This window comes from Myotis daubentonii, chromosome 2 (genome assembly GCF_963259705.1).
Source record: "Myotis daubentonii chromosome 2, mMyoDau2.1, whole genome shotgun sequence".
NCBI classification, from domain to species: domain Eukaryota; kingdom Metazoa; phylum Chordata; class Mammalia; order Chiroptera; family Vespertilionidae; genus Myotis; species Myotis daubentonii.
This window is the reverse complement of record NC_081841.1, coordinates 68,997,791-69,025,365: the sequence shown is the minus strand read 5'-3', so window position 1 is coordinate 69,025,365 and position 27,575 is coordinate 68,997,791. Positions and strand designations below refer to the sequence as shown.

General features: G+C 41.8%; 1 protein-coding gene across 9 annotated transcripts in view; it reads left to right on the top strand.

Annotated features, from left to right (window-relative positions):
• Positions 1–27,575, top strand: part of LOC132227933 (receptor-type tyrosine-protein phosphatase R) — a 257,258-nt gene that overhangs the window by 147,869 nt on the left and 81,814 nt on the right. For 5 of the 9 annotated variants that reach the window (XM_059683640.1, XM_059683633.1, XM_059683632.1 and 2 more), the window contains exons 4-5: positions 2,954–3,064; positions 13,316–13,578. In XM_059683640.1, the coding sequence (XP_059539623.1) occupies positions 2,954–3,064; positions 13,316–13,578 (374 nt within the window). The other 4 variants (XM_059683637.1, XM_059683636.1, XM_059683638.1 and 1 more) reach the window with 4 other exon arrangements.

Sequence of the window (27,575 nt, the reverse complement as noted above, 5' to 3'; positions counted from 1 at the left end):
ACAAGCAAACAAGAAAACTATAGTGCATCAAATTATTAAATGGGATATAGAAAAGCCATTCTCATTGATATAGTGATACAGGAACATGCCCAATTTTTAAATCATAAGACAAAACAAAACCCAACAACTTTCAATGCAACATAGTTAAAGGGGAAATATTATTAGAATATCTGAAATAAGATGTAAAGGTGACACAACGGCATTGGCTTGACCTGGCCATGGAGTCTCTGAACTATTGAACCTCCAGTCTCCTGACAAAATATAAAAGGCATCATTTCAACCTCATGCAAAGGTTAGATGGGAGAGTCTTATGAATTATCTTCTTTTGATTTGTGGAATGTTAACGACAAACTTTTCCACTTATTACCCTGCCCTTATCAAGTCTTTTAGATCTCTGTACAAATATAGTAGTGCTCAGCAGGAATAGCATGACTCAGAAGGAAATCTATTTACCAAGAAAGTGCAGTGATTAAGTTCTGGGAGTACAAAACATGTGTCTTTCTAATTGGGGGTGGGAGAGTGGAGGAGGGAGGTTAATTCTTCCATCATCGCTGCTTTAGGTAAAAGAAAAACAAAACAGATATGTCTTACACGGAAAGGAACATGTTGTTATTCCAGGAGGTGTATAACTACAGCAAGAAGAGAAGAAATGAAGCAGATCAGGTTAGGAACACAAAATCTCTCTTACCACCCATCTAACCACCCCTTTTGATCCACATTTTACATGAACTAAAGCCCACATCCTTAAATTTGACAGCTCTATGCTGCCTACTTGAAGGCTTCCCTAGTTGGCTTTTATAGCAAGCAATAGGTGCTGTTTAGTTGCCTGCACAAAAAACAAACAAACAAAACAAAAAACCTCATTGACATATTTATACCTGATTTCTTCAGGAGTGGTGGTTTTTTTTAACAGTTACCAGCTATGTTTATGAACACATTGGAATAAAATATACCTGGATGAGGTTCAAGAGTAAAAGATGAGTTGTCATCTGAACCCAAGATTTCCTGTCCAGAAAGATACTTGGTTTCCAATCATTTCATCAAGTATTTTCAGATTCTCCATCCACTTACTATTTACATATTTTAAAAATGTATCTCAAAATCATTTCTTATATCCACGAATTAGCCTGTGCCTTAGAAAGTAAGCAAGATGGTATGGTGAGTACATCAATGTTTTACAAGCAAAGGAAATGGAAACTCAACTATTTCAAGCAATAAAAGACTCCTTCGAATTGTTTTTAATCACAATCTAACTAATTTAATTTAACAGACCCTCTCTGTTCTGTCTTATTCAACTCCCCACTCATTGAGTTCCAGAATAAAAGTTTTTATAAAATGTTTTTCAAGGCAAATGTTTCATTTTGTCTAATTTACAAATGGTGAAAGTATTCTTTCTTTCTTTTTTTTTTTTTTTTTTTAATCCCGCAAAGGTAATTAGCAATGATTTCTAAGTTCAGACACAAGGGCAGGTTTTATTCAAGGCTTTCTTTTTGTGTGTGTGTGATGACTACTGTTTACTTCTCATGATTCTGTGGATGGACGAGGATCAGCTAGGTTGATCTGTTCCACTGGAGTCACCCCAGTGGTTACATTAAGCTGGGAATTCATTTGCCGCTGATATGTCCAAGATGACCTCTCACTTTCCAGGCCCTTTCTCCACGTGGCTTTCCATCATTCAATATGTCCTTGTTCAAGACTTTCTTAATCATTGGAGACAATATCCCGGGACAGACATACTCTCACAAAAGGGGGGAAAGGCAGCCTTCAGCAAAGTGGAAACATTTTACTTGATTCAGCTGCCTTTGTTGAGAGAGAGTGTGTGTGTGTGTGTGTGTGTGTGTGTGTGTGTGTGTGTGTGTGTGTTTAACATAATGTATTGATTTTTTTACAGAGAGGGAGGGAGAAAGATAGAGAGTTAAAAAAAACATTGATCAGCTGCCTCCTGCACACCCCTTACTGAGGATGTGCCCACAACCAAGGTATATGCCCCTGACTGGAATCAAACCCGGGACCCTTCAGTCCCCGCTCTATCCACTGAGCCAAACCAGTTAGGGCTCAGCCACCTTTGTCTTTCCTAATTGAGGACCATTTGGTTTCAGGTTGAAGTTTAACTATAAATCTATAAATTTCACTGAATCATAAAACTAATTACATTGTAAAACTTGATTTAGTAGATATACTTTTTTTAAAAAAAGAGTAGGTGAAATAAAATTTCACTCATTCACATTTTATTCATGCTTTTCCACTCCCAAAGTAGTAAAAAAAAAAAGTATAAATAAAAATAAAACTATTTCACCTTTTATTACTAAATAATTCTGGACATTTTTTGGTGTTCCCTGATGCTTAAATAAAATGTAATATTCTAACAATTTAGGTAGTTGAGGTTGGTACTTTAATCAGATTTTGACAAATAAGACTGCATTTTTAAAAAATGAAAAGATTTGATAACAGAGGAGGAAAAAGGAGAAGGCAATGATTCTGACATCGTTGCTCTGTTGGTTAATGCATTATGAGATTTTGTTTGCACCTGTTTCACTTTTGTTGAAAAGTTAAGAGCTGTATTACAGCACGTAAACCAGGGTGGTGTTGTGGGAGGGGACTTCACACAGAGTCAAGAAAGCTTCAGAAACAATTTCCTCCACGCAGAACAGAACGGAACTCTCTTACCTATGAACCAGGTCATTTCCAAGAGAGATGGGAGGGACATTTACGAAGCTGGGACCGGGCCTGGCATGCGGAGCCTGTCTGATTCTGGGCAGGAGATGAAATAATCTCTTTGAGGGGGCAGTGCCTTGTCTCGGAGCAGTTGGAGGAGCAGCGCTGGCAGCGCGGAATGTAGGTGTGTGCTACTACACTGAATGGGAGAAAGCTAAAAATATGTGTAGTGTCTGATAAGAACGCCAGTCTCCTCCAGCTCTCATCTAACGCCGGACTTTCTGTTTTGCTTTTAAAGAAAAATGTTCTGCAAGGGCAGCATGAAGCAGACAAAATCTGGAGCAAAGAAGGATTTTATGCCGTTGTCATATTTCTCAGCATCTTTGTTATGATAGTAACTTGCTTGATGGTAAGTGTGCTTCTTTATCTATTTTATCCTTTGCTGAGCCCACTGCTTAATATTATTGGTGACATTTGCCATTCAAATGAATGCTGAAAAGACCGGCAACAGAAGCAAGACTGCGACCCTGCAAAACTGGGGGATTTCATACCTGACAGCGGAGTGATAGCTAAAGGAAACCTCCGCAATTGTGGATTCTGACCTGCAGAATGGAGCTGGGATTGCACTAGGCTTTTAGTAACTTGATCAATGCTGAGAATGAAGCTTTAGAAAGTGGTTCCCCGGGGTCACCAAAGCCCTCAAAGCCATTCAAGTCCCACGGGCGCATTTGGGGCTTACTTTACTTCTTCATTTATATCACTTTTATGGAACACTTTTTAAAAGAAATACGTCTTAGAGGCAAGCTTACTCATTAAAAAGTGTTTGATTAACTAACTTCTTTTTAAAAGGGCCCTGAAAACGTTTTATGAAATTCCAGGCATGAAAAGATATTATAGACCCAAAGGCTGCACAATTCACCACCAACTAATGTTTTTAGGTGAATGAACACTATAAAAGTGTAACTGCAAATAGCTCTTTAAATTACAAATTATGAATGTCAAGCCTTTAAAGGTATATTTCTAATTTTAAAACCAATAGAACCCCAAGTAAATCTAAACTCATTAAGCTAGGCAATGCTCTTTGGTATTGAATGAGTTAACAGTTACCTTCAAATAGAAACGGATTTCCTTATTCTTTCAAAATACTGTGATGTAACAAAATATTTGAAGTTTACAAATGGGTTTCAGTAACTTTTACCTGTGTGCTGCATTCTTTTTAATCTTGCATATTTTTAAAAACATTCCTTTCTTACATTTCAAATACCCCCCAAAAGACATCCTGCTATTTATTCTTTCTGCAATCATCAGTGCTGCCAGTGTCCTATTGGATTTTGTTCCCTCATGTGTGCTCCCCCTGCTGGGAAACGGTTTATCTTAGCCAGATTAGGGCTGTTTGAATAGACAGAGGCTGAGTAGGCCCAAACTTGAGGGCTATAAAACAATTAAGGCCTTGACTAAGGTGATGATAAGCATATTTCCTTGAATCTAAATATAGGAAGTAGTAAAAACACCCTAAAGCTTCCATCCTAATAAATTCGGAGGGACCTCCTATGGGCCAGGCATTACAAAAGATTTCTACAAATTGTGGCCCAATAAACAACAGAATTGTTTAAGAATTGAGTGAGGAAATTGATTTGTATCTATTGATGGTAGAGGTTAAGGGGAAAGCATTTTAACGAGAGAAGGTTGGAGGTTATGGAAATTGTGGCGGAGACCTCTGGGCGGTTCCCAGTGGTTTAGAAGGTATGGTTTCTGGTTAGAGTTCATTGTACTTTAAAACATCTGGCTCTTCATTTTCTTAACACAGGACATCTCCAATGGCGTGCTCCCTCTTGTCAGTCACATTAGTATGTGTTTCTCCTTCACTGATGTGAGGACAGAAGATAGAAGGGGTAAAGAGTGAGAAAAATAGAAATTGTTTAAGGGTAAATGGTAAGATTCGGAAGAGCAAAGGCAAGTTTAAAGGAAGGAAAGTGAGGCAGGAACAGCCTGTGATTATGAGAGGATGAGGGAGCCAGAGCAGAGCTTGCCATTAATATGTAAGAGTCTGCATTTCTAACCCAAGGGGCACCCATGAGTCTAAAATGACTGGGAAAATCCCTCTGTGAGATATTGGTCTCAGGTGGCAAAAGGTCCCAGAGCAGTCACACCCTCAACCATGCGGGGCCGGGCAGCAACTTTTCTTTTCCTAATATCTGCGAAGCATCAGTGGAAAAGCCTGAAACCTGGATAAATCTGCTCCAAGGCTACCAGAGCAATTCAAGAAAAGAGTATTTCAAAAGTGTAGGTGGTTGCACTTTATGGGGTTGGTGGGTAGATTCATCCATTCATTCAATCCACAAATTCCTACAGAGGATCCACTAAGGGTCTGTTGTTGGTACTGTGGGCAAAGGAAAGAACAAGACAGAGGCGGTCTCTGTTCTCATGAGGGATTTTTTTAAAAAATAATATTTAAAAAATCAAATAGTGAACATATTGTATGATTCCAGGTATATGACATTCTGTAAGGCAAATCTCTAGAGGCAATATAAAGATCAGTGGATGCCAGAGGTTGGGTGGGGTAGAGTGAATAGGTGAAGCAAATTTTTAGGTCAGTGAAGTTATTCTGTATATGATAATAGTGAATACAGGGGTTGGCAAAAGTAGGCTTACAGTTGTGAGTACACAAAACACAGAGTTTATTCTTGTATTATTATTTATTAATTACTGTATTCATTATTATTATTAGTAGTAGTAGTAGTTTACTTTTGCCCCCCCCCCCGCCCCCGTATATGACTATGGATTTGTCAAAATCCATAGAATGTACAACAGTATGAGTGACCTTAGTCTAGACTATAGACTTTGGTTAATTCTATCAATATTGGCTCAGCAATTGTAACAGATATACCACTCCAATGCAGGATGTTAGTGATAGGGGACATCGTTAGGGAGGCAGGGGAGAAGAAGTAAGGGGAACTCTATACTCTTTGTTCAATTTTTCTGTAAATCTAAAACTGTAAACCTAAAAATTAAGTTTATTAATTTAAAAAAATCTCAAATCATGTTACGTGTCATGAAGAGATAACATAACAGTGAGCGCGGGGGGGGGGGGGGGGGCGGGGAGCACAGCAAACTGAGATGTGTGAGGCTGGAAGATGTGGGGAGAGGCCTCCGGGCCGAGGCCAGGTGGGAGCAGCTGCGGAGAGGTTAAGCTTGGCCTCTTTGAATTCAAGAAGCCGGAAGCTGAGTGCTCTAAGCTGAGCTTTGATGTGTGTGTTTAAAAGATCAGGTTCTCTGCGGGGCAGAGTGGTTGTGGACAGAGCCTCGGGTAGGGCTAGGGCGGGAGAGGAGGATTCTGGAGGCTATTGTATTAGCCTGATGAGAAAGGTGATGGTGGCCCTGAGTGGGGGGTGGGGGGTGTGGAGGAGAGGGAGAGAGAGGAAGGATTGGGATTTATTTGTCCATGAAACTGACAGGACTTTGCTGTGTACTGATTCTCGGGGAGAAGGAAAGGAAAAAATTAAGGATGATTCCTGGCTTATTTGCCTGACTATCTGGGTGGTGATGCACCCATTTCCCGGCAGAGGCACACTTTGGAGGTGGGGAATAGTGAGAAAAGCAATACTTCTAAATGGTATTCTGATAATTCCTGAATTAATGAAAGAAAGTGGTAGAATGAACTAACAGGGGAACAAACCATCAGTACGTTAGAAAGGAGTTAATATTGATAGGAAAATAAATACTACCTAACAGACAGGCCTAAGATAAAGTTAAGTTTATATGATGCAACTTAATCACTGACAAGGCAACAGTTCACATTTAGGGGGATGTCAAATGTGATTCTCTAAAATAAGTTTATCTTTGTAAATGTTCCAATGTTTTTGATAATGATCTTGATTTAAAGTTAGGTTTCTTACTTAGACCTCTCAGTAATAGTTATACTATCGCTTTTGTGATTCTTAAATACATATATTCCAATTCTGTTTTCTCATAATTTTGTTGATTCCATGGAAAAACAAAAGATATAACCCAGATTTTTCTAGGGACATTAATTATATTTGTGAAAGATCAAATACCATTATTTGCATCCAGCCTTCCTACATACCATAGAACTGAAAAGCATGTGATTTTATTATGAAATTATATAGGTAAATTGCTGTAATAGAGATTCCGTATGCTGTATAACAATATCATAAGGCTTGGCAACATTTTTGAAATGCGGTATGTTGTTTACTTTTCTCAAAAAAAAATGTTGCCAGGCATAAAATTAGGCACGCATGACATTTCAAATGTGTGACTTATTTAGCACCTCTCAAATGTGAACGTACAGTGGGTGGAGTGACAAGTAGACAAATACAATTTTCTAAGAAAAAAATGTGTGGGCAACTTCCAATCCATTCAGAATTGGTTCTTAAACTTGAATAAATAATAGAAAGAATAGACTTTCAGATGTACTTAGAGAGTTAGTGACAAGTACAAAGGTATTCATGAAATATAAGTAGAGATATTTATAAGCCAGATGGCTTCTGGGAAGCCCAGAAAACACATAGAAACAGCTGTTTGGGTCAGTAAAAGCTCTGCCACGTTAGAGCCATTTCTATGTCATACAAAGAGTTTGTCTAGGCCTGGCCTTGTTAGGTGAGGCAGGAAGTCCTAAGTCAGACCACCTGCTTCAGCCTGAGCATTACTCAGTAAATACAGGTCATAGGTGGACATAAATAGCCACACTTTTCTAATTTGTTAAGTATAATCCCTAGAAATAGAAGGAAATGGGATTAGAGTCCTAGGTAGAATATTTGGTTCAAACCATTTTCCAAAGTAAATATGTTTCTCAAACGAATTTTCAATTTTTTTTCTGTACTAATGTAAGTCATTTAGGTAAGAATACAATCCCCTTACTAAAAAGAACAATAATAATAATTTTTTTCTTCCACTTATTGCCTAATTACTCATGCTAAATTTACTGCCTGTTATTCAACATTCAGTGTATTTTTATACCACTTTGCTGAGTTATGATTAACATGTAAAAAGCTGTACATGTTTAATGCATACAACTTGAGTCTAGGGGTCAATATACACCCATGAAAACATCACCACAATCTGTGCCATAAACATATTCGTTACCTCCAATGTTTTCCTCTCTTTACTTGGTATTATTATTTTGTGTTGTTATAAGAACACAACATAAGATCTACCCGCTTAGCAAATCTTTAAATACATAAAATAGTGTTCTTAACTATTGAGTTTATGCATAAACACTTAATAGATATTCGTTTCCTAATTTTACTGATGAGGAAACCATGGTTCAGAGAAGATAAGTAACTTGACAAAGAACAGACAATGCGTGGGTGTATGTATGGGGGTGTCTGAGGACAGGAGTTGGGATTCAAGTCCAAGTCTATCTGGATTAAAAGTTTGAACTCTCTCACACCTCACCGGTGTGGCTCAGAAACCTTTGAGGGGTTCAATTCCCAGTCAGGGCACACGTCCAGGTTGCAGGCTCAATCCCCAGTGGGGGGCATGCAGAAGGCAGCCGATCAATGGTTCTCGCTCATCATTGATGTTTCTATCTCCCTGTCCCTCTCCCTTCCTCTCTGAAATCAATGCAAATTAAAAATAAAAAGTTTGAACTCTTTATCATGCTTCCATGGGTAATGTTGTCAAATTGAGGTTCCATTTAATTCTGTAACTCTATCTTGTGGGCATCCATTTCTGGCCACAAAGAGGTCTAATAACAGGATGAGGATGCCTATATTAATCAGAGCCATTCAACACAGAACTCATAAATGTGTACCACACCGTACCTACTGTGGACACACTCTGTTTTTGTACTTAGTACCTTGTACTGGGCACATCTGTCTCTTCTGTGAATTTCCAGAGCGTTAAGTGCCATCTCTGTATCCACAGTGTCTTGTTTCTGGAATAATGTAGTAATTCATGTTTATTCAATTAAATGAATGAGCTCTTTTAGAACTAACTGTAAAATACTGTCAAGAAAAAAATATATATGATAGGGACTGTTGGCAGCATTTTAAAATTTGAACATATATTTTTCACACAGATGTTTTGTGTTACCTGCTTGTGTAGTTTTCTAAATAAAAATTATGAGCTGCAAAAGAGCTTTATAGGATGCTTTTTCGCTTCCTCTCATTTCTGTGTCCCTCTGGCTTTCTTTTTCCTGCTATTGTTTTTTTTTTCTTGCTATAGTTTAACTTTTATTCCTTTCTCTTTTCTTTTTTTCTTCGAGTGATCAAAACATTGCATTGCAGCCTAAGATTCAAACAAGCTCTAAAGGTAAAATCAAAAATATTGACTTGCCATTGCTATGGTAAGCTGTTAGGTGCATTCTCAAACAAAGTGCATTCTAGCAGAGAAATGTGCATCAGCTGTATTCTGGATCTCCAGCCATGCAGAGGGAAATCCTGACACTTTCCCAGAGGCCTCAGGAAAGAGGTTGGGGGAAGGACGTGGGATTTACAAGAACAGGAGAAGGCAATGATCACAAGTCAGGAAAGCTGGGTCCTAGACTTCATTTCTAACTGTCCATAAATTATAAAACCAGTCTGGGTCTAAAAGTAAGATGAGGGGATCAGACCAGATGATTTTTTAAGACCTCTTATCCCAGATTTCTCCACAGCAGCACTGCTGACATTTTGGACTGGGTAGATAACTTGTTGTGGGGAAGGGTTCTGTCCTGTGTATTGTAGGGTATTTAGCAGCATTTCTACCATCTGCCCACTAGATGCCAGCAGTACCCCCCCACCCCCTCGCCCCCCCACCCCCACCCCCACACACACACTCCAGAATGACAATCAGAAACCATCAAAGACATTGCCACATGCCCCCGGAACAAAATCCCTGCTGGCTGAGAACCGCTGCCCTCGAGTTCCTTCATGGCCAAATGCCTTATTGTCAAGTTGCAAACTCCTCAGTTTTTCCACATTTTTTTTTCAGACAGTTCCATCTCTCTCTTGAGTATTTTTAAACAGCGATATACACTCTCCAAGTCTTCTTTTCCCTCATTACAGATGTAGCAACCAGTTTGTACAGGTACTATATAGACACGTATTAGAAATTGACCTCTGACCAGAGACAAAGTAAGCAGACGACTGTAAAATGCCTGGCAGAGGCTCATCAAGAACATGAGCTCGTGAGTGGTAAAGGGCATTGGACTAGAGCTTGTTTCCAGTCCATTGGAATAGAATCAGAAGCGTGACCTGCCAGTGATTGTGGTGAAGGCCAGCATTTCCTTGGCTTCCTCATTTCATTCTTGAACTGTGCTTCTCCAAAGCCCAGATGTAAACAGGCAAACATGTTCCGATATACCTATTTTATTTAGGTGGCAAGAGCTTGGAATATATAATATATACATTATCTTCTATTTATATTTTTCTGTGAATGTACAGATATATTTGTTTCTGTTCTCATTTAGGAAAATAACTTGCTTGCAATTAAAAAACAACAGCAACTACCCCACCTTAAATTCTATGACCTCATTCTTTAGTAGCTAAGTGTTTAGCTTGACGCATGTGTCATCTGATTGCATTGTTCTAGTAGGAGTTTTGGTTTTGCACGGTGCTGTGGTGGCAAAGTGTCTTTTAAGGGTTATGGATACTGAAGAGAAGCAATATGTTCAAAACTTCCCCGTCCTTTGGCATTATTAACCTGTAGTATTTTTTATCCCATAGCTTGTGAGAATAATTATAATGACAGCAAGAAGACTAGTCACTGGCATGCGATGCTTTCTTTTTTCTTTTAGTAATATTTGTCATGGGAGATACAGCTTTACCTCCCAGAGTCCATGAATAGCACCTGTGTAAAAGGTTCCAGGCTATGAGGAAGTAAACTGACATAAAAGCCATTACGGGTTCTCTTTAATTTCTGGCAGTTCACATTATAATATGTGTTTCTAGTTGTATCCCAGATGTGCATAGTCTTTTCCCTTGAGAAGATCTTTCCACTCCCCAAAGCTGGATTCTTAGATTTGGTAGCTTTCAGACTCAGTGGTGAGAGTCACATCTGCTGCAGGTGTGATTTCAGAGTCATCTTCGAGGAGGACAGTGTGGCGAAGAGCAGCGCCGGAGGCGGTGTGTGTGTGTTGGGCGGGAGGAAGGGGGGGGGGCGGGCAGGGGAGGGGGAGCAGCACCTGCACAGGCCTGCAGGACAGCGCTGCGCGGGGGCCTGGCTCTGTCCCCACTAAATGTGGCTGTAGGCACGCCAGGTTATTCAGCTAGACTTCAACCTCTGTAATATACAGGTAGGTTCGAAGGACCTCCAGTGACTAGCTTAACTCCGATTCCCTCCGTATCCCTAATTAAAAAGTCACTGAACATGCATTCGCCTCTATTTTTTACCTCTCTGGCCTCCTCCAACCTTCTTCCTTGTTACTACAATTAGAGATGTCGGACTGCAGACAACGTCTGAAACATAAGTACATTTCGCTTCCACTCTGCGTTTAAATACTTCCAAAGCTCTCCTTTGCACCACAACTTCTAGTTCTTTACTTCTTCATTTGAATCATCCTTTCTCATGACTTTGAGGATGTTTTTTTTTTTTTTTTTTCAGGAAGGGTACACAGATAGCATATTTCCTGACACCTCGAGTATTTGAAAAATTCTACTGGCTTCATCTACATGCACATCTATGTAGCTAGGTGTGGAATTCATACATTGATTGTAACATGTATTTTTTTTTCTCAAAATCATGCAAATTTGCCTCATTTTATTCTCACACTTACTGTTCTTTCAAGTGACATATTTTTTAAACTAAGAACTTTTTTCATTCTGTATCTGTAAATCCCACAGGAACAAGGTGCTGTACCTTTCACAATACATGACATACTGGGCACTGAAATAGCTTTTGACTTGCTTCTCTTTCATTCATTGATTCTGGTTTATCATTTACTGAGATTCTTCTTTGACTTCCATGTCCTGTCTTTCCTCTTGTCCATATCTTAATTTCTTTATCCTTTTGCTCTACATTCCAGGTAGTCTCTTGGCTTTTCCATATTAACCTTATATACCAGTGATTATATTTTAGTCATTGTCGGGTCTGTTCTTTGTTGCTTGCAAAGATTTACATCCTACTACTGAGTTTTTAGTTCTTTGATTTATTTTCTTTTTAATCTCATTCTGGTACCTTTTCGTTTTAGATTGTTGTGTTTTTATTTTATCCTGATTCTTTTTTAATAATTTTATCTTGTTGAATAGGCTTTTGTTTTACCAATATATTTAAATAATACTAGACAAATATTTTCTAAACTATTTTCTGAAATAGGTTATCAAAGGGATTTATTTCCTCCACTATTTCAGGTGAATTCTTTCCTAACTTTCTTTTCTGTTTGTTCATCCCTTAACAGGGAAAGCAATATATATTTAGACTTTGTATCTTTCCAGTAGATTTAAAATATAGAGATGACTAGAATTTAAAGGAACTTTGAAAGAAAAGAAAAGAAAGAATTAGCCTCGGGACTAAGGTAAAGGTGCTTGAAAAGTGCCGGAGAAGCCCATCCTCTAAAACAACGCTCCTTTAGGTACCGGGTCCCAGGAACTAAGCAGGGGAGCTCGGTGGGATGCAGATGTCATCAGTGCTGTCATTGCAGGTGATGGGCTAAGTCAGCTCTTCGTCTGAATTAGCGAATCAAGTCACTTCCTTGAACAGACTTGAGGAAGTACAAGGACATCTAGTTTCAGCAGGAACTGGAGTGGAGGAGTCAGCATCAAGACAAGAGGAATAGTATCAAGTTGTTATTTTGTACACCTTAAACTTACACAATGTTGTATGTCAATTATAGCTCAGTAAAACGAAGAAAAGAATTTAATTTAAATAAAAATAAATAAGTAAATTTTTTTAAAAGAGAGAAAAAAGGACCTATAAAAAGGGAAGCCTTTTAGAGGATAGGAAAGACAAACTTTGCTCACCTCACAATCTGGTCCATTGGAGTGTCTCAGCAAAATCAGCCCAGTTCTTTCATAAGTTTAGGAATAAAGATCCTGCCACTTCTGAATTCTATTAGCTGTTCCAGAAAGAGCTCTGAGGATGGAAGAATGGAATATTTTTTTCAACATACCTTAAAAATTAAATGGGGCAAAGGGTAAGAAAAAAATTTACTGGTTCTCCAAATTATTCTTTGATAGGTGCCCTAAATTTAATTATTTCAAGATCCTCAAGCTAACATATTACTAATACAGATATTTACCAACGTAGGAAATTATGGATTATAGCATAACTATACTTTCATTAATATTTTGCAAGACTTCCTTCTTACATGTTGTATTAGATGCAGATCTCTGTTTCTGTAAATGTCAAAAACCCATACTTCACGCTTATGCCTTCTATAAACCTTCCATTTTTAATTAAAAGCTTACCTATGATCAAACTGCTATCTGACACTTTAATACCATTAGCCAAATTTACTTTTAATACTATTTGGGGAATACAATCATGTGCAGATATATTTAACATGTTTGTGCACCATAACTAGAAATACCAAATATACTAGTATTCTTTTGAGAAAAACCTCAATACCAGCAAACTGAGAAATGGTCCTAGAAGTCCTTGCTTACTTGTATGACCATTAAACCTTTACTTTGGGTTGTCTTCTAGGTTGCGGTGAAAGAGATCATACTTTGTTGTTGAGTGTGAAAAATGTGACAGGAGCCCTTTATATCTCCTTCTCTAGATTCTTTACAGATTAAAAGAAAAGTTTCAGCTTTCTTTGAGACAAGATAAAGAGAAAAATCAGGAGATCCACCTATCACCCCTCGCTTTACAGCCAGCGCAGTCTGAGGCAAAGACAGCCAACAGCATGGTCCAGCCTGAGCAGGCGCCGAAGGTCCTGAGTGTGGTCGTGGACCCTCAAGGTCGACACGCTCCTGAGATCAAAGCTACCACCTCTGTCTGCCCTTCTCCTTTCAAAATGAAACCCATCGGACTTCAAGAGAGGTAAGAGCTTTTTCTGTATCCTCCACATGTTGATTTTTTTTAGAGTACTCGGCAACTAAAAAGGATAGAACTAGAGATGATTGGCATATTAGGTACCATCTCTCATCACCAAATGGACACCAGGAAGACCAAAGGGTCCTGGCTTCGATTCTGGTTAAGGGCATGTACCTCGGTTGCAGGCTCCTCCCCAGCCTGGGCCCTGGTCAGGGCTTGTGCAGGAGGCAGCCAATCGATGTGTTTCTCACACATCAACATTTCTCTCTGTCTTTCCCTCTTCCACTTTCTCTAAAAAAAAAAAAAATCAATGGAAAAATATCCCCAAGTGAGGAATAAACACACACACACACACACACACACACACCAAACAACCAACAATAAACTTACTGAAAAGAAAGAGATTGGTTACAGTGAGCTCCAAAGTCCTTAAAAGGCAAACACTTTGACTTCATAATGGAGGGAAAATGGAGAGCAATCAAGTCATTCTTTCTACTTCCTCTCCCCAAATGTTTGATGGATTCCTTATGCATCTGGGTACCATTCCTTGCTTGAATACCACTAACTTGTCGTCTGGGTGGCAGTATGGAAAGACAGACAGGATGGAACTCTTTCCTGAAGCTAACCAGGAGTCGGGAGAACTGGAGTTGGGACCCAGCTCTGCCATTTCTAGATGGAGTGGCTTCATGAGCCATTCACTTATCTGGGCCTCACTTTCTTCTTCTGTAACATGAAGGGGTTAAACTTGACTTCTTCACTTCCTCATGTTCTTTCACGCTTGTTACCAAAGTTAACTTTAAGCATTTATGTGTTTTTTTCCCAAAGAGAAACCTTGAAGCAGGCATCTGAGCACCAGTGGCATACCAAGGGCAAGTGGGCAGAAAAGATCTGCTCAGATGCAGGCCATAAGGGGGTCATTTTCTAGAGATGATTTAAAGATGATTATAAAACTGACTAAAAGTCAGACTAATTTTTATTGTCATCATGTAGCACCAATTCTAAGCAAGGTCAGTGATTAAATGCTCTAGGGAGTACTTCTTCCCAGCATCCTGCCCTTTGTCAGCCACTGCTGGACATGTTGGGTTTTCAAGGAGCATAAGGTTAAATACCAGTTTATTCATTTAAATGAAGTGAATGTTCAATAAAGGAGAGTACCGGCATGGTCTCTTACTCATCTCTGTGGTCTATGTAGGAGACTAAGCAGAGCAAGTGTGTAGTCAGTAACTAAATGGATTTTCTGCCCCTGGTCTTCACACTCCCCTGCATCCCCACCCGTTGCCTCCCACTTCCTTCCCACCTCAAGCAGGAGAGAGCGAGTGCTTCTGTCTACAGAGGCTCTGGGTCATTCCCTCCCAATTGTCATAACTGACTCCATCAATTTCCTTCTCCATTTTCAACTGTACCCTCGCTGCTAAAGCTATCCCCCAGCATAGAAACAGGTTCTCTTTTGAATCAAAGGAGCTCCCTTAACCCAATTCCTCCTCTGGTTCTTATCGCCCGCCCCCCCCCCCCCCCACTTCTTTAAATGGGTCTTAAATGAGCAGAGTATATTTGTTGCCTTATTAGTCTTCAAACTTCCATCATCACTATTTCTCTCACGGGTTTGCCAAGTTTGCCAATAGACTAACCACAAAGCACATTTCATTTTCACACCTAGCGCTCATGCCTACTTCTGTTTTAAGCTGTTTCTTCCGTTGGCCTCCAAGACATTACTTTTTGGTACTTGGTTGGCTACCTTTAGGCTCCCCTGCAGACTCTTTTCTCTCCACAACTTCAGAGTTTCATCAAAGAGGTAGATTGAGCTGGGGGTACTTCTTCAGGAAGCATTCATGTCAAAGGCAGTAAGAGAAGAAGTGGTTGTGGTTGGATTACCCAGTGAGGAGAGAAGAGGTGTAAAGGTGAGGCATGGAGTGAGGAATAGGAAAGGAAAATGCAGAGGGAAATTCAAGCATCACTTTCTCTTGAAAGCTATTCCAAGCTTCCTCTAGCTCCTTTCCTTCTTTCTCTAGCCCACCTTACTGATACCAACTCAGCTCTCTCCTCTGTTCCCCCCTGCTCTAGTCCCATAGCCCTATGTGCATACAGTGTTTAAGGCTTCTCAGGTGTAGGTAAAGTTTTCATTTAGTAATGTCCTACTCCCTATACTCTAAGCTTCTTGAGGGCACATACATGATTTAATTGTCTCTTTGCCACTAATAAAAGAGAAAGATTCAAATTGACTGTACCCACCGGCCAATCAGGAGTGAGTATGCAAATTAACCCAACAAAGATGGTGGGTTAATTTGCCATGGCGACAATGCCAGAGTTCCACACCACTCCAGCTGCTCTGGGCCTTGGGGCAGCATGGGAAGGCAGAAAGGTGGCTCCAGCTGGAGCGAAGATGGTGCCAGCAGCCAGAGAAAGTTAGGTTCGAGAGGAAGAACCATGGCACTCCTGGGAGGCCTGGCACTCAATTGTTACATTTTCATTAGCCATGGGCTTTTGTTGTTCCATGTTCTCTGAATTAAGATATAATTTAAAAGTCAAAACTTGACCTATACTGTCAATATAATTCAGCCTTTGTAACTGGGTGGACTTTTCTTAGAGCTTAGTTTTAATATAGTTGTAGGGTATTACTTGCTGGCTTCCTACCAGTGACACACTAGGAATGTTTACATGGTGATTCCAGCAGCCACAACCCCTGGAGCAGAGGCAAGGAAAGCTCATTCATTCATTTCTCTTGTGTAGGTTACAAAGTGTACAGCGCGGGCCATCCAGTATGTATTATTCTATGGCCAGAGCATTTTGAATTGATGTAAAGTTTTAAAGAAAACAAGTAGTTTTAATTCCCTTTTGGAGTAAAATAATTTTTTTTCCCATGTTCTTGTTTTAAGTTTTTGTCATAGTCTGTCTTTCTTCCACTCCCCGCCCCCCCCTCCCCCACCCACTCCTCCCAGCAATAACTTGGGACAAACAGTTCAGCCTTTGTCTCCAGATAAAAGCACCTGTAAGCAATGCTCTGTCCAGTAGTTCCATGTGCTGATTTCTCAAATCTGCAATAATTCATCAGGCTAATGTTTCTAGCTGAAAATAAATAATGTTTGCTAAAAAAAAAAAAAAATCTTCATGCATCAGGCCTCTAGTATAGAGTATAATTCCTGAAAAGCCAGAGGTCCTGGAAGTAAATGCTTTAAGAATGAAGGAATGAATGTTATAATGAATAATTCTCAGGTCACCTTTCACTTGTGGTAGGGAAACAATTTGCTTGTTTTATCATCTCTTCCTCACCTACTCTTACCCTATTTTTCTACCATAATTCCCTGCCAAGATAGTGTAGTAATGAGTTTTAAGAATGATAAAATACGAAGGATATACAGTGTTCTATGGAGTCAGAAAACTTCTCTGAGTGTTTAAAGCCTTAAAAATTAATTTATGCTTATGTACCTTTAAAATGGCTTTGTGTTTTACAGTCCCACATCTTCCTATCATGGAGTAAAATATTAATCCTCTGTTCTGGCTTCATTAAAATCATCATGAAGCCATAAAGTTTACATTATGAGTCATTTGTCTCAAAATCTTTTGGGTCATGCCATATAAATCTCTCATCCCTGATGAGAAGAATCCATTACTCTAACATTCTATCTAATAATAGACAAACATGGTAATTAACCGTATCTCCAACACGCTCCCTAATGGCTAATCGGGGTGATATGCAAATTAACTGGCAATGAAGATGGCGGCCAGCAGCCAGGCAGCTGCAGCGAACAGGAGGCTTGCTTGCTCCAGTGATGGAGGAAGCCAAAGTTCCCCGCCTGCTGCTGCCGGACTCTGAGCTGCAGTCTAAGAAACAATGTTGCAATTATAGAAGCTAAACAAAACCCAGAAACCTGCTTTCAGTCGTCAGAGCTGGAGCGAGCAGGACTGAAACAATGTTGCAATTATAGAACCCAAACAAACCCTAGATTCCTGCTTTCAGCAGCCTAGGCTTCAAGCTGGAGCCAAGCCTCAGACCTAAAGCCAGCTCTCAGCTCCAGGGACAGCCATAGAAGGTAAATAAATCCCAGAATAAAAGAAAAAAAGAAGAGGTTGGGAGCTTCAGTCACCCGCCAGCCTGAAAATGGCCCTCAGCCCCTCACCCAGGCTGGCCAGGCACCCAAGCGGGACCCCCACCCTGATCTGGGACACCCTTCAGGGCAAACCAGCCAGCCCCCACCTGTGCACCAGACCTCTTTCCTATATAGTAAAAGGGTAATATGCCTCCCAGCACCCATATCAGCGGAGCCACGAGGCCTCCCGGCACTGGGATCAGCGGAGCCGCAAGGCCTCCCAAACCCGGGATCAGCGGACCCGAGAGGCCTTCTGGCACTGACATCAGCAGAGCCGAGAGGCCTTCTGGCACCGGGATCAGCAGAGCAGCGAGGCCTCACTGCCTCGGTGTCAAGCGGAGCCACGAGGCCTCCCAGCACTGGGATCAGCGGAGCCGTGAGGCTTCCTGGCCCCTGGAGCAGCATGACAGGGGGCAGCGCCCAAACCCCCTGATCGCCCTGCGGCTCTGTGTGTGACAGGGGGCTGGGACACAACCTCCCTATCCTCCCTGCTCTGTTCGTGACAGAGGAAGGCACCCCAAACCCCTGATCGGCCCTGCTCTGTGCCTGATAGGGGGGAGCTCCCCAACCCCCTGATTGGCCCTGCTCTGTGTGTGACAGGGTGCGGCACCCCACCCCCCCCCCATGGGCCCTGCTCTGTGTGTGACAGGGTGGAGCCACAATCTCCCCATCAGCCCTGCCCTGAGTTGACAGGGGGCAGTGCCCCAACCCCCTGATCGGCCCTGCTCTGTGGGTGACACGGGGTGGCACCCCAACCCCCTGACCGGCCCTGCTCTGTGTGTGACAGGGTATGGAGCCCCAACCCCCCTGATGGGCCCTGCTCTGTGCATGACAAGGCAGCGCCCCAACCCCCTTATTGGCCCTACTCAGTGCATGACAGGGGGTGGTGCTGCAACCTCCCCATCGACCCTGCCTTGAGTGTGACAGGGGGCGATGCCCCAACCCCCCAATCGGCCCTACCCTGAGCATGACTGAGGGTGGCATTGCAACCTCCCGATCCGCCCTGCTCTGTGCATGACGGGGCGGCACCCCAACTCCCCAATCGGCCCTGCTCTGAGCCTGACCAGGGGCTGCACCTAGGGATTGGGCCTGCCCTCTGCCACCCGGGAGCAGGCCTAAGCCAGCAGGTCGTTATCTCCCGAGGGGTCCCAGACTGTGAGAGGGCACAGGTGGGGCTGAGGGACACCCCTGCCCCCCACCAGTGCACAAAATTTTGTGCACCGGGCCTCTAGTCTATACATATAAAAGGCTAAGCAACCTTCCTACCATCCAACTGGTAGTTATGACGCACACTGACCACCCGGACAGACGCTCAACACAGGAGCTGCTGAGATGCGGTGACTTGGCAGCGGCAGTTCTCAGGTGATGTACCCCAGAACCAGAGAGAAGGGAGCCCAATTCCAGGCTGCATCACCTGAGAACTGCCCTCTCGCAATCCGGGACCCCTCAGGGGATGTTGGAGAGCTGGTTTTGGCCTGATCCCCACAGGCCAGGCTGAGGGACCCCACTTGCTGGAGGGACCCTGCTCACTCTGCAGATGCCCTTTGAGCCACGGCACTGCCCCAGTTGCAACCGGCTGGGAAGGGAACCACGGGAGGTTGGCCCCAGGGCATGTCTGGCCCATCTCACCCCGTCCTACCCCACTGGCCAGCTTCTAATTAATTTCTTTTCAATGTGCACGAATCCATGCACTGGGGCACTAGTTATTAATAATAAAATATAATTTTTTTAAATATATTTTATTGATTTTTTACAGAGAGGAAGGGAGAGAGATAGAGAGTTAGAAACATCAATGAGAGAGAAACATCGATCAGCTGCCTCCTGCACATCTCCCACTAGGGATGTGCCCGCAACCCAGGTACATGCCCTTGACTGGAATCGAACCCGGGACCTTTCAGTCTGCAGGCCGACACTCTATCCACTGAACAAAATCGGTTTCGGCAATAAAATATAATTTTAAGTTAAAAGATAAATTTTAAAATATATAAAGTCAAATGCCTATGCTTAACTAGTACAAAGTATATAACCTGAAAATTATGAAGATTAAAGAAGCATAAGGTGAGAGATGTAGTAGCTTCCTCTTTTTTCTCCCTAGTTCCAACTAGTCACCAAATCACATTGATCCTTCCTCCTCCGATGTTCTCATTATTGTCTCTTTTTTGTCTCTTTTTGTAACCATTACCCTGGACCAAGATCCCACTATTTCATATTTGAATCATTTTGCCTTATGATTGTAAAAATGATATCAGGATGAATATGTGTTTTATATTTCACATATATTATTTTCTTTTATCTCATCTGCCTGATCTAATTCTCTTCTCCCCCTGAGTTATCTTGCTATGACAATACTTGCATTGTTACGTTGCTCTATAAAAAACCTCATAGCTCCCCTTGGCCTACAGGATAAGGCACAAACCACCTTGCTGGGCCTTCGAAGTCCTATACCATTTGGCCCTCATCATTCTCTCCAAACCTGCTTGCCACTATCCCACCAAAATAAACCTTCCCTTCCATCTGCTCTCCTCCCCCCAGTGTGCTATGTTCCTATAGACAGTTGCATCTTTGTTCACCGAGTCCCTCTTCCTCCTCCTTCTATCTCTAGTCTCCAGATCCCAACATGAAACTTACCTTCAGCCATCACGACGCCTACTGTGCCCACAGCGATTTTAACACCTCTGCATCCTCACATATGCCACCCCTCCAGCAGTGGTTTTAGTTAAAGAATAATTCACAAAGGGACTGACACCGTTTTTGAATGGTGTGACCTGTCCCTTCACCAGCTTGTGAGAATCTCGAGATACTCGGGTGCCTCCCATGATTCCTGTAATCGTGGTACAGAGCAAACACTTGGAAAACATTACAGAGCAGATTACTTAATTAATTAATGTTTCTTTACATCTTGGGATCTCATCTATTTCTAAAGCAACTTCCACAAGCCCAGCCAGCATGGATCAATGGTTGAGTGTCCACCTTTGAGGCAGGAGGTCACAGTTTGATTCCCAGTAAGGGCACATGCTCCATCCCCAGTAGGGGGCGTGCAAGAGGCAGCCAATTGAATATCCTCTCTCATCATTGATGTTTCTATCTCTTTCTCCCTCCCCCTCTCTGAAATCAATAAAAAAATATATGTAAAGAACCTTCCACAAGAACAAATAGCCTAATGATAAACTACAGAGCTGAGTCTCTGTACTAATATAACTTCTGACGTTTACTAAATAAGTGACTCAACATGTTAATTAAGTCCTTTGCTAATTATCAAAATAAGTATGATAATATCTGTCTTACCTTTTTAAAAAGCATCCCATTAAACCAACAATCAAAAGAAAACGGAGTGGTGCCTTTCCGCAGGAAAGAGGAATCTAGTATTCTTTTTGGTTTTGTTCTCTGCTCCCATTCCTAGGTCAGGAATGCCTGGCACAGCTCTTGTGACAGTTAAGCCAGGCAACCACTGCCTAAGAAATAAATATGTTCTAGCTTCTTAAGCTGTACTGTAACATGGTTTATTTTGTTACCTGTCCACAAATTCCATGCAAACGATATACGGCACTAAGGTATGTGGTGTGAAAGGTTTCCTTGAGGGTTACAACCTGGCTGAGCCTGGGAGATTCCTCTCAGAGCTAGAGAGATGTCTGCAGTGGTGGAAGCGATGAAACTCAGTCTCAGAGAAAATGTTGCGCATCCTACACCTAAACTCAAAGCCTTTGTTCACTAACATTTCCTCCGGGCCAGGTGGAACGTCCTGACTTCTGGCCCTGCTCTCCCTAGCAGAAAAGCATGTCAGTGTTCAAAAGGTTGAACTTAGAGGATACTGACCTCCCTTTAGAAGATATAGAAAGGGAAAGGATATAGGTACGAAGTATGCAAAATCACTCAGAAATTACCATCTGTAAAAGTGAAACACACCCATCAATGAAAATGGATCCAACTCCCTCATTTTCTGTCAAGTGAAGCTGAGACCCAGACGCTTCCCTCGAGGGCCTTAGGAGAGGTTCCCTGACAGCAGAGCCTGAGACAAGGATTCTGGTCCAAGTGATTGATGGAGAGGACACTCTCAGGAGAAGCCCAAGGGAAAGTCAGAGCAGCAGTCAGGTAAAGAGGTGGTTTCATCTGATGTCGGGCCCCACCCTGATCACACAGGGAGCGTGGAGCATGAGTGGCACCCCATGAACAGGTGTTCCACCTTAAGGCAAACAGACTGGGCCTCTGGACCCCATGCCAGTCAGCCGTTGGCTTCAGGCCATCCTGGGGAAGGCGGAGGCATAACTTCCTAGGCCAGTGATGGCGAACCTTTTGAGCTCGGCGTATCAGCATTTTGAAAAACCCTAACTTAACTCTGGTGCCGTGTCACATACAGAAATTTTTTGATATTTGCAATCATAGTAAAACAATGACTTATATTTTTGATATTTATTTTATATATTTAAATGCCATTTAACAAAGGAAAATCAACCAAAAAGATGAGTTTGTGTGTCACCTCTGACATGCGTGTCATAGGTTCGCCATCACTGTCCTAGGGTCTCTGGACTGGGCCACTCCATCAGCGGAGGGTGACTCTCCAGAGAGGTGGCCGCTGTGTGCCATTCACAGCCACTGCTCCCAACCTCAGGGGAGGGGGCGTGTGGGCACCAGCCTGGGAAAGGTGATCTGGGCGGAGCACCAACAGCGTCGCTATACTTGCCAAAGGTTACAACACGAGTGACAGCAGAGCTGAGTGTTGACTCCAGGTTTCCTCGGTCATTTTTTTTCAGTTACAGTTTACATTCCAATATGGTTCTGTATTAGTGTCAGGTGTACGGCACAGTGCTTAGACATCATGTGCTTTACAAATTGTTCCCCTGCTATTTCAGGTATCCACCCAGCCCCATACAGAGTTATTACAATGTCATTGACTCTGTTCCCTATGCTGTACTTGATATCTCCGTGACTATCCTGTAGCTACCAATTTGCGCTTCTTAATCTCTTCACCTTTCCCCCAGTCTTTCCAGGCTGTTATACATGTGCCACATTGCCTCCTTCCGATAAATACTATTTATTCTAATGGAACCTATGACCCAGCACCACTGAACACAGTCTATCAACCATGACTCATTTTCTCTGCCTCGCCATATGGAGTTAATATAGATAACAAAGAGCCATTAAGAAGTCAATCCTAACTTAACTGCTAGGAACGTCACTAAAAATAACAATGCGATAAGATTGTTGACCCTTTACATGCATTATCCCATCTAACCCTAATATTATTATTATTCATTATTATCCCTTCCTTACAGAGAAGAAATTGATGCTCAGAGTTTAAGTCACTGCCCAAGTAACCTAATAATAAGTCACGGGAGGGTGTGAGAGTGACAGGTAGAATTTGAAGCCAAGCAGCCTGGTTCCAGAGGCTGTGCTACTAGGCAAGCGATGTCTGGGGGTGAGGGGAGCACATATTCTGTGGGAAATCAGTACAAAATTGATGATGAATCAATGTCTTTAGCAAGTAGGGATATTATAGAGTGTCACAGTGTTATTTGTCTTAGCAAGTTTCATGCTTGTCTTTCAGGATGTTTTTCAGACTCTAAGTCAAGTAAAATTCAACTTGTGCAGCAGATTCAAAACACTCAAGGTGGATAACCATTTCATTGCCAGTCTAGAAGCTCACCATCAGTCTTGGGTTTTCTTCCATGGGTGTGTTCCCGTTCTAGAGGCCCAGTGGTAACCCAGCATAAAAGACCAAGGTGATGGCAAACATAGATATAGAAAAGAAGCCAAACTGAGAGGGAGACATGAGGCAATAATCCAGAAAAGTCAAGCCAAAAACTGTTCTCAAGGGATTTGGCGGGGGAGGGCTCTCTATTGTTCAAGCTGTCTCGGTAATGACTGAGCTCATTTCACTGTGTGTGTGGTGGACGTAGGAGGGCACATGTCTGTGCCCCTCCACCATGCTGCTGCCCATGCAGTGGGAAGAGAAAGAAAAATAATAAAAGCTAACGTATTGACCAGTAACCTACCACATGCCAACCACAGGGTTAATGCATTATCTCATACACTTTTCACAACACCCCTTGAAGCAAGTACTATTTTTATGTCCTTCTTGCAAGTTAGCTATCAGAGACATGGAGAGATTGAATAACACGTCTGGTATCGCAAAGGAATAAAGAGAGAGCTGGAGATTCAAATCTGGGCAGTCTGGCTACAAAATCTGGACATGACCACCATGTTCTACTTCTTCCTCGATGATACAGATGATAAAACTTTTAGGTTTCTCGTTTTTAATGATCATATCCTTATAAAACACTTTTATAGGGATGTCCAAAGTTGGGGAGGCATGGAAAACATGCAGAAGCCCTTCATTAACGGTGCTCACCAAGCTGTTTCTCTCTTGATTGGTAGCATAGACATGATTGCCTTTTTATGTAGGCGGGTTGGAGTTTTAAAAGGTTAGAAGAAAACTTTAAAGGGTTCCTTATTAAAAACAATAACACTGGGCCTGAACATGGTGACTCAGTGGTTGAGCATCGGCCTATGAACCAGGAGGTCACAGTTCCATTCCCGGTCAAGGCACATGCCCAGGTTGCAGGCTCATTCCCAAGTAGGGGTGTGCAGGAGGCAGCCCATCGATGATTCTCTCGCGTCATTGATGTTCTATCTCTCTCTCCCTCCCTACCTCTCTGAAATTAATAAAAATGTATTTACAAAACAAAACAATTACACTGGGATTAAGGAAATGGAGGCAAAAGTTTTGAAATCTGCCTAAAAATTCATGAGAAGGCATGAGACAAAAGGTAATAGTGGTTAATGAAAGAAATGACAGTAGGTACAACCCAAGAAATGTAGAACAGATGCCAAATATATATATTTTAAGGAATTGAGAATAGTAGAGTTCTTCCTAAAAAAGTGAAAAGTGACCATCACTTGTTGCCAAGCACTGACCTGGCTTCTCTCCGAGCTGAAATCTTGGGCCTTGTGGCTAAGTCCCAACAGGGTGCACTTGGATGTGGATCTAGCAGTAATCTCCTAACTTTCTTTTTCTCCACTCATGACCCTTAGCAGGATAATAGGAGTCAGTCCCACTGGATTCTCTTACTGCGGTGTCTCCCACCAAACCCATCCCACAGGCTGCCTCATCCTGAGATACAAACAGAAAGGACTTCTCAGCATGCCCATCCTTCAACATTCATTAGCTTGAACCTGATCCTGAACACTGGCCTCCAGACTTACAGCACAGTGGTCTTCATTTCCACTCACACTATGGGGTGGAGGGGCCAAACCCAATGACACTCTTGAACTCTTACAGCTATTCTGTAGGGTTGGTGTTTCTATAAAGTTCCCCTTGTCCTGACCCTAAACAAGAGGTTATTGTGGTATAATTTTAGAGGTTCACGTTTGCCGATTCCTCTACCCATGTTCAAATTAGAGCTTCGCTGTGAAGAGGACTAAATGCTATCTATGTTTTCTAAACTGAGATTTCAAGTCTTACTGAGGGGACCAAGTTCCAGGTCTTGATGTACACATTGACAGAATTAGGTGAAATGGCCTTTTTCGGAGAAGCATTTTAATCAGGGCAGGCGCGGACAATTCCCAGAGTACAATTTGCTTCTTTTTTGAGAGAGAGCAGCTTCGAATCTGAGCTACTGTGTCAGGAGACTTTACCTTGCAGGCAGAGAAGTTCACCTTTGTAGTTATTTGAAATGTGTCATCAAATTACAGCTCAGGGACCCACTATGATTTTATGGACTCCTTGAACATGGTTCTTCCATGACATGAGGCATCACTCTGCTCTCATCGGATTTTCCCAGCTATTAATACTTGACCTCTATAGCAAAACGGAGAAAAATCACAGCTCCCCCATGGCAGGTGACTTTAGCAAAATTGTTATTTTTGAACTGATGGGTTTGTTTGTTGTTGTGGAGTTGTTGTTGTTGTCCACCTATAAGTCTATTATCAATGCTAAGGTATCATTTCCATTTAGCAATGATAAATGATTTGGGGAGGCAGGGAAGGCTCTGTTCTCTGATATGATCTGAGCCAACCTGGATGAATCTGATGGTGTACTATGTGGAAATAGTGCCCTCTAGTGGACAACTGCATGTTGAAGCAGTTCGTAGCTAGTTTCATCTAGGCTAGGGAAAAGGAAAATGGAAGCAGGATCTTGTTTTTTTTAAAGAAATCTATAATAACCTCAATGTCCCCTCAGGCATGTGAAGTATAATCTATTTTGGCAAATACTTTAGAAAAAGCTCTCTGGGTAGTGATGAAAGAGCTTTAACTTAAGATATAACAAATAGGTGTGAACACTTTCAAATATAATGTGCTTTCTTAACAATGCTTAGCATCCAGTCATTTCATTTTTCATTTCATCCACAAGTAATTTTAAGGACAATGTGTCAAATGAAATTATTATTGCCTAATATGTCTTATAATATATAAATCCTTTTATTTAGGAGTCTCTTTTTTTCTAAACCGGATTTAAATACAAGCCTCAATAATTCTTCCTTTCCAGGCCCAGCCTGGCTGGTTTTTTTATTTCCTCCTTTCCTTCTTGATTCTTCTTTCCAGACATTGTGGTGTCTATAGCACAATGGCTGACACATGCTATATGTTCCATTAATATTTATTAAATCTCAATATAAAAAAAGGAACAAGTCCTTCAAGTTAGGTTAATTTTACGGAAATAAATACCTTAAACACACACACACATCACCTCCCCATTGCCCCACAGACAGAAGTCTCCATTGCCTGCCCCCTTAGGCTTTGGGAGAGCCTTTGAGCCCTCTCATTGCATGTCCTAGTCTTACCTAAATCCTCATTCTCCTGCTCTGAGTATGATCTCATTGATTCGTTTTACTCTGGTTATATTTCATTTCCTGCTGAATTTTGGTTCCAAAGTTAGTATCTCTATATATAAAAGGCTAATATGCTAAGTGTCCCTCTGACTGTCCGACCAGTGCTATGATGTGCACTAACCACCAGGAGGCATATGCTCAATGCAGGAGCTGCCGTGACATGCACTGGCCATTTACAAAGAAACGGCACTGCAGACCTGGCGCAGACAAAGCAACATTCAGCTTCCCCCAAGTGGGACACAGGCCCTAGCCACCACCCTGGAGCGACAGCCCACCAATGCTGCCAAGACCCCATGGTGCAAAATGCGCCCACAGCCCAGCCTGGAAATAGTCACTGTGGGTACCAGGTAATGACGTCACGTAGCAACACCGGCTTCCTCTCCCTAGCGACTAGCCTCCTTGGAGTTTCTTCAGCCCAGGAACACCACTTGCTTTATAGCCAGGTGCAAACATTTTACACTTTAACCCAATGTTTGTGAAGAATTTTCATGTGTTTCATCTCATTTGATCCTCACAGAAGTCCTGGAGTAGGTAGATAGGAGACTCAGTAGAGTCCTATTTTCTTTTCATTAGCTGGAAAATGGAGATTTAGAAAGTTTAGAAACTTGACCCGACTGAAAAGAAGTAAGAAATGTTGTAACTTGAAATGTTTTCTCACTGTGCAGAATATAGTCAAACACTGCTACCGTTAAATATTTTACCCTTTGTTCTCCCTGCATGATCTACAATAATAATCTGCTTTATGTTGATATTTACTGCTGCGTTGCTGACAATTATGTGAAAGAGAAATTAGGGTGCTTCACTGGGCTGGAAAAAGTTTAGCTATATCAGAAAGCAGGTCTAATTAAGCATATATATATATATATATATATATATATATATATATATATATATATACATATATACACACACACACACATATATATAATCTTGCTGGCGCCAATCGCACATGTGTGTTTCAATCTGTCATTGTTGATCGTGACTTTGGTTGACACTTCTATTATAGAGAAAGTGTGGATAATTATATTAAAATATTTCTTCTAATTACTTTCTTTTCAATGTGCATGAATCCGTGCACCGAGACACTACTTTG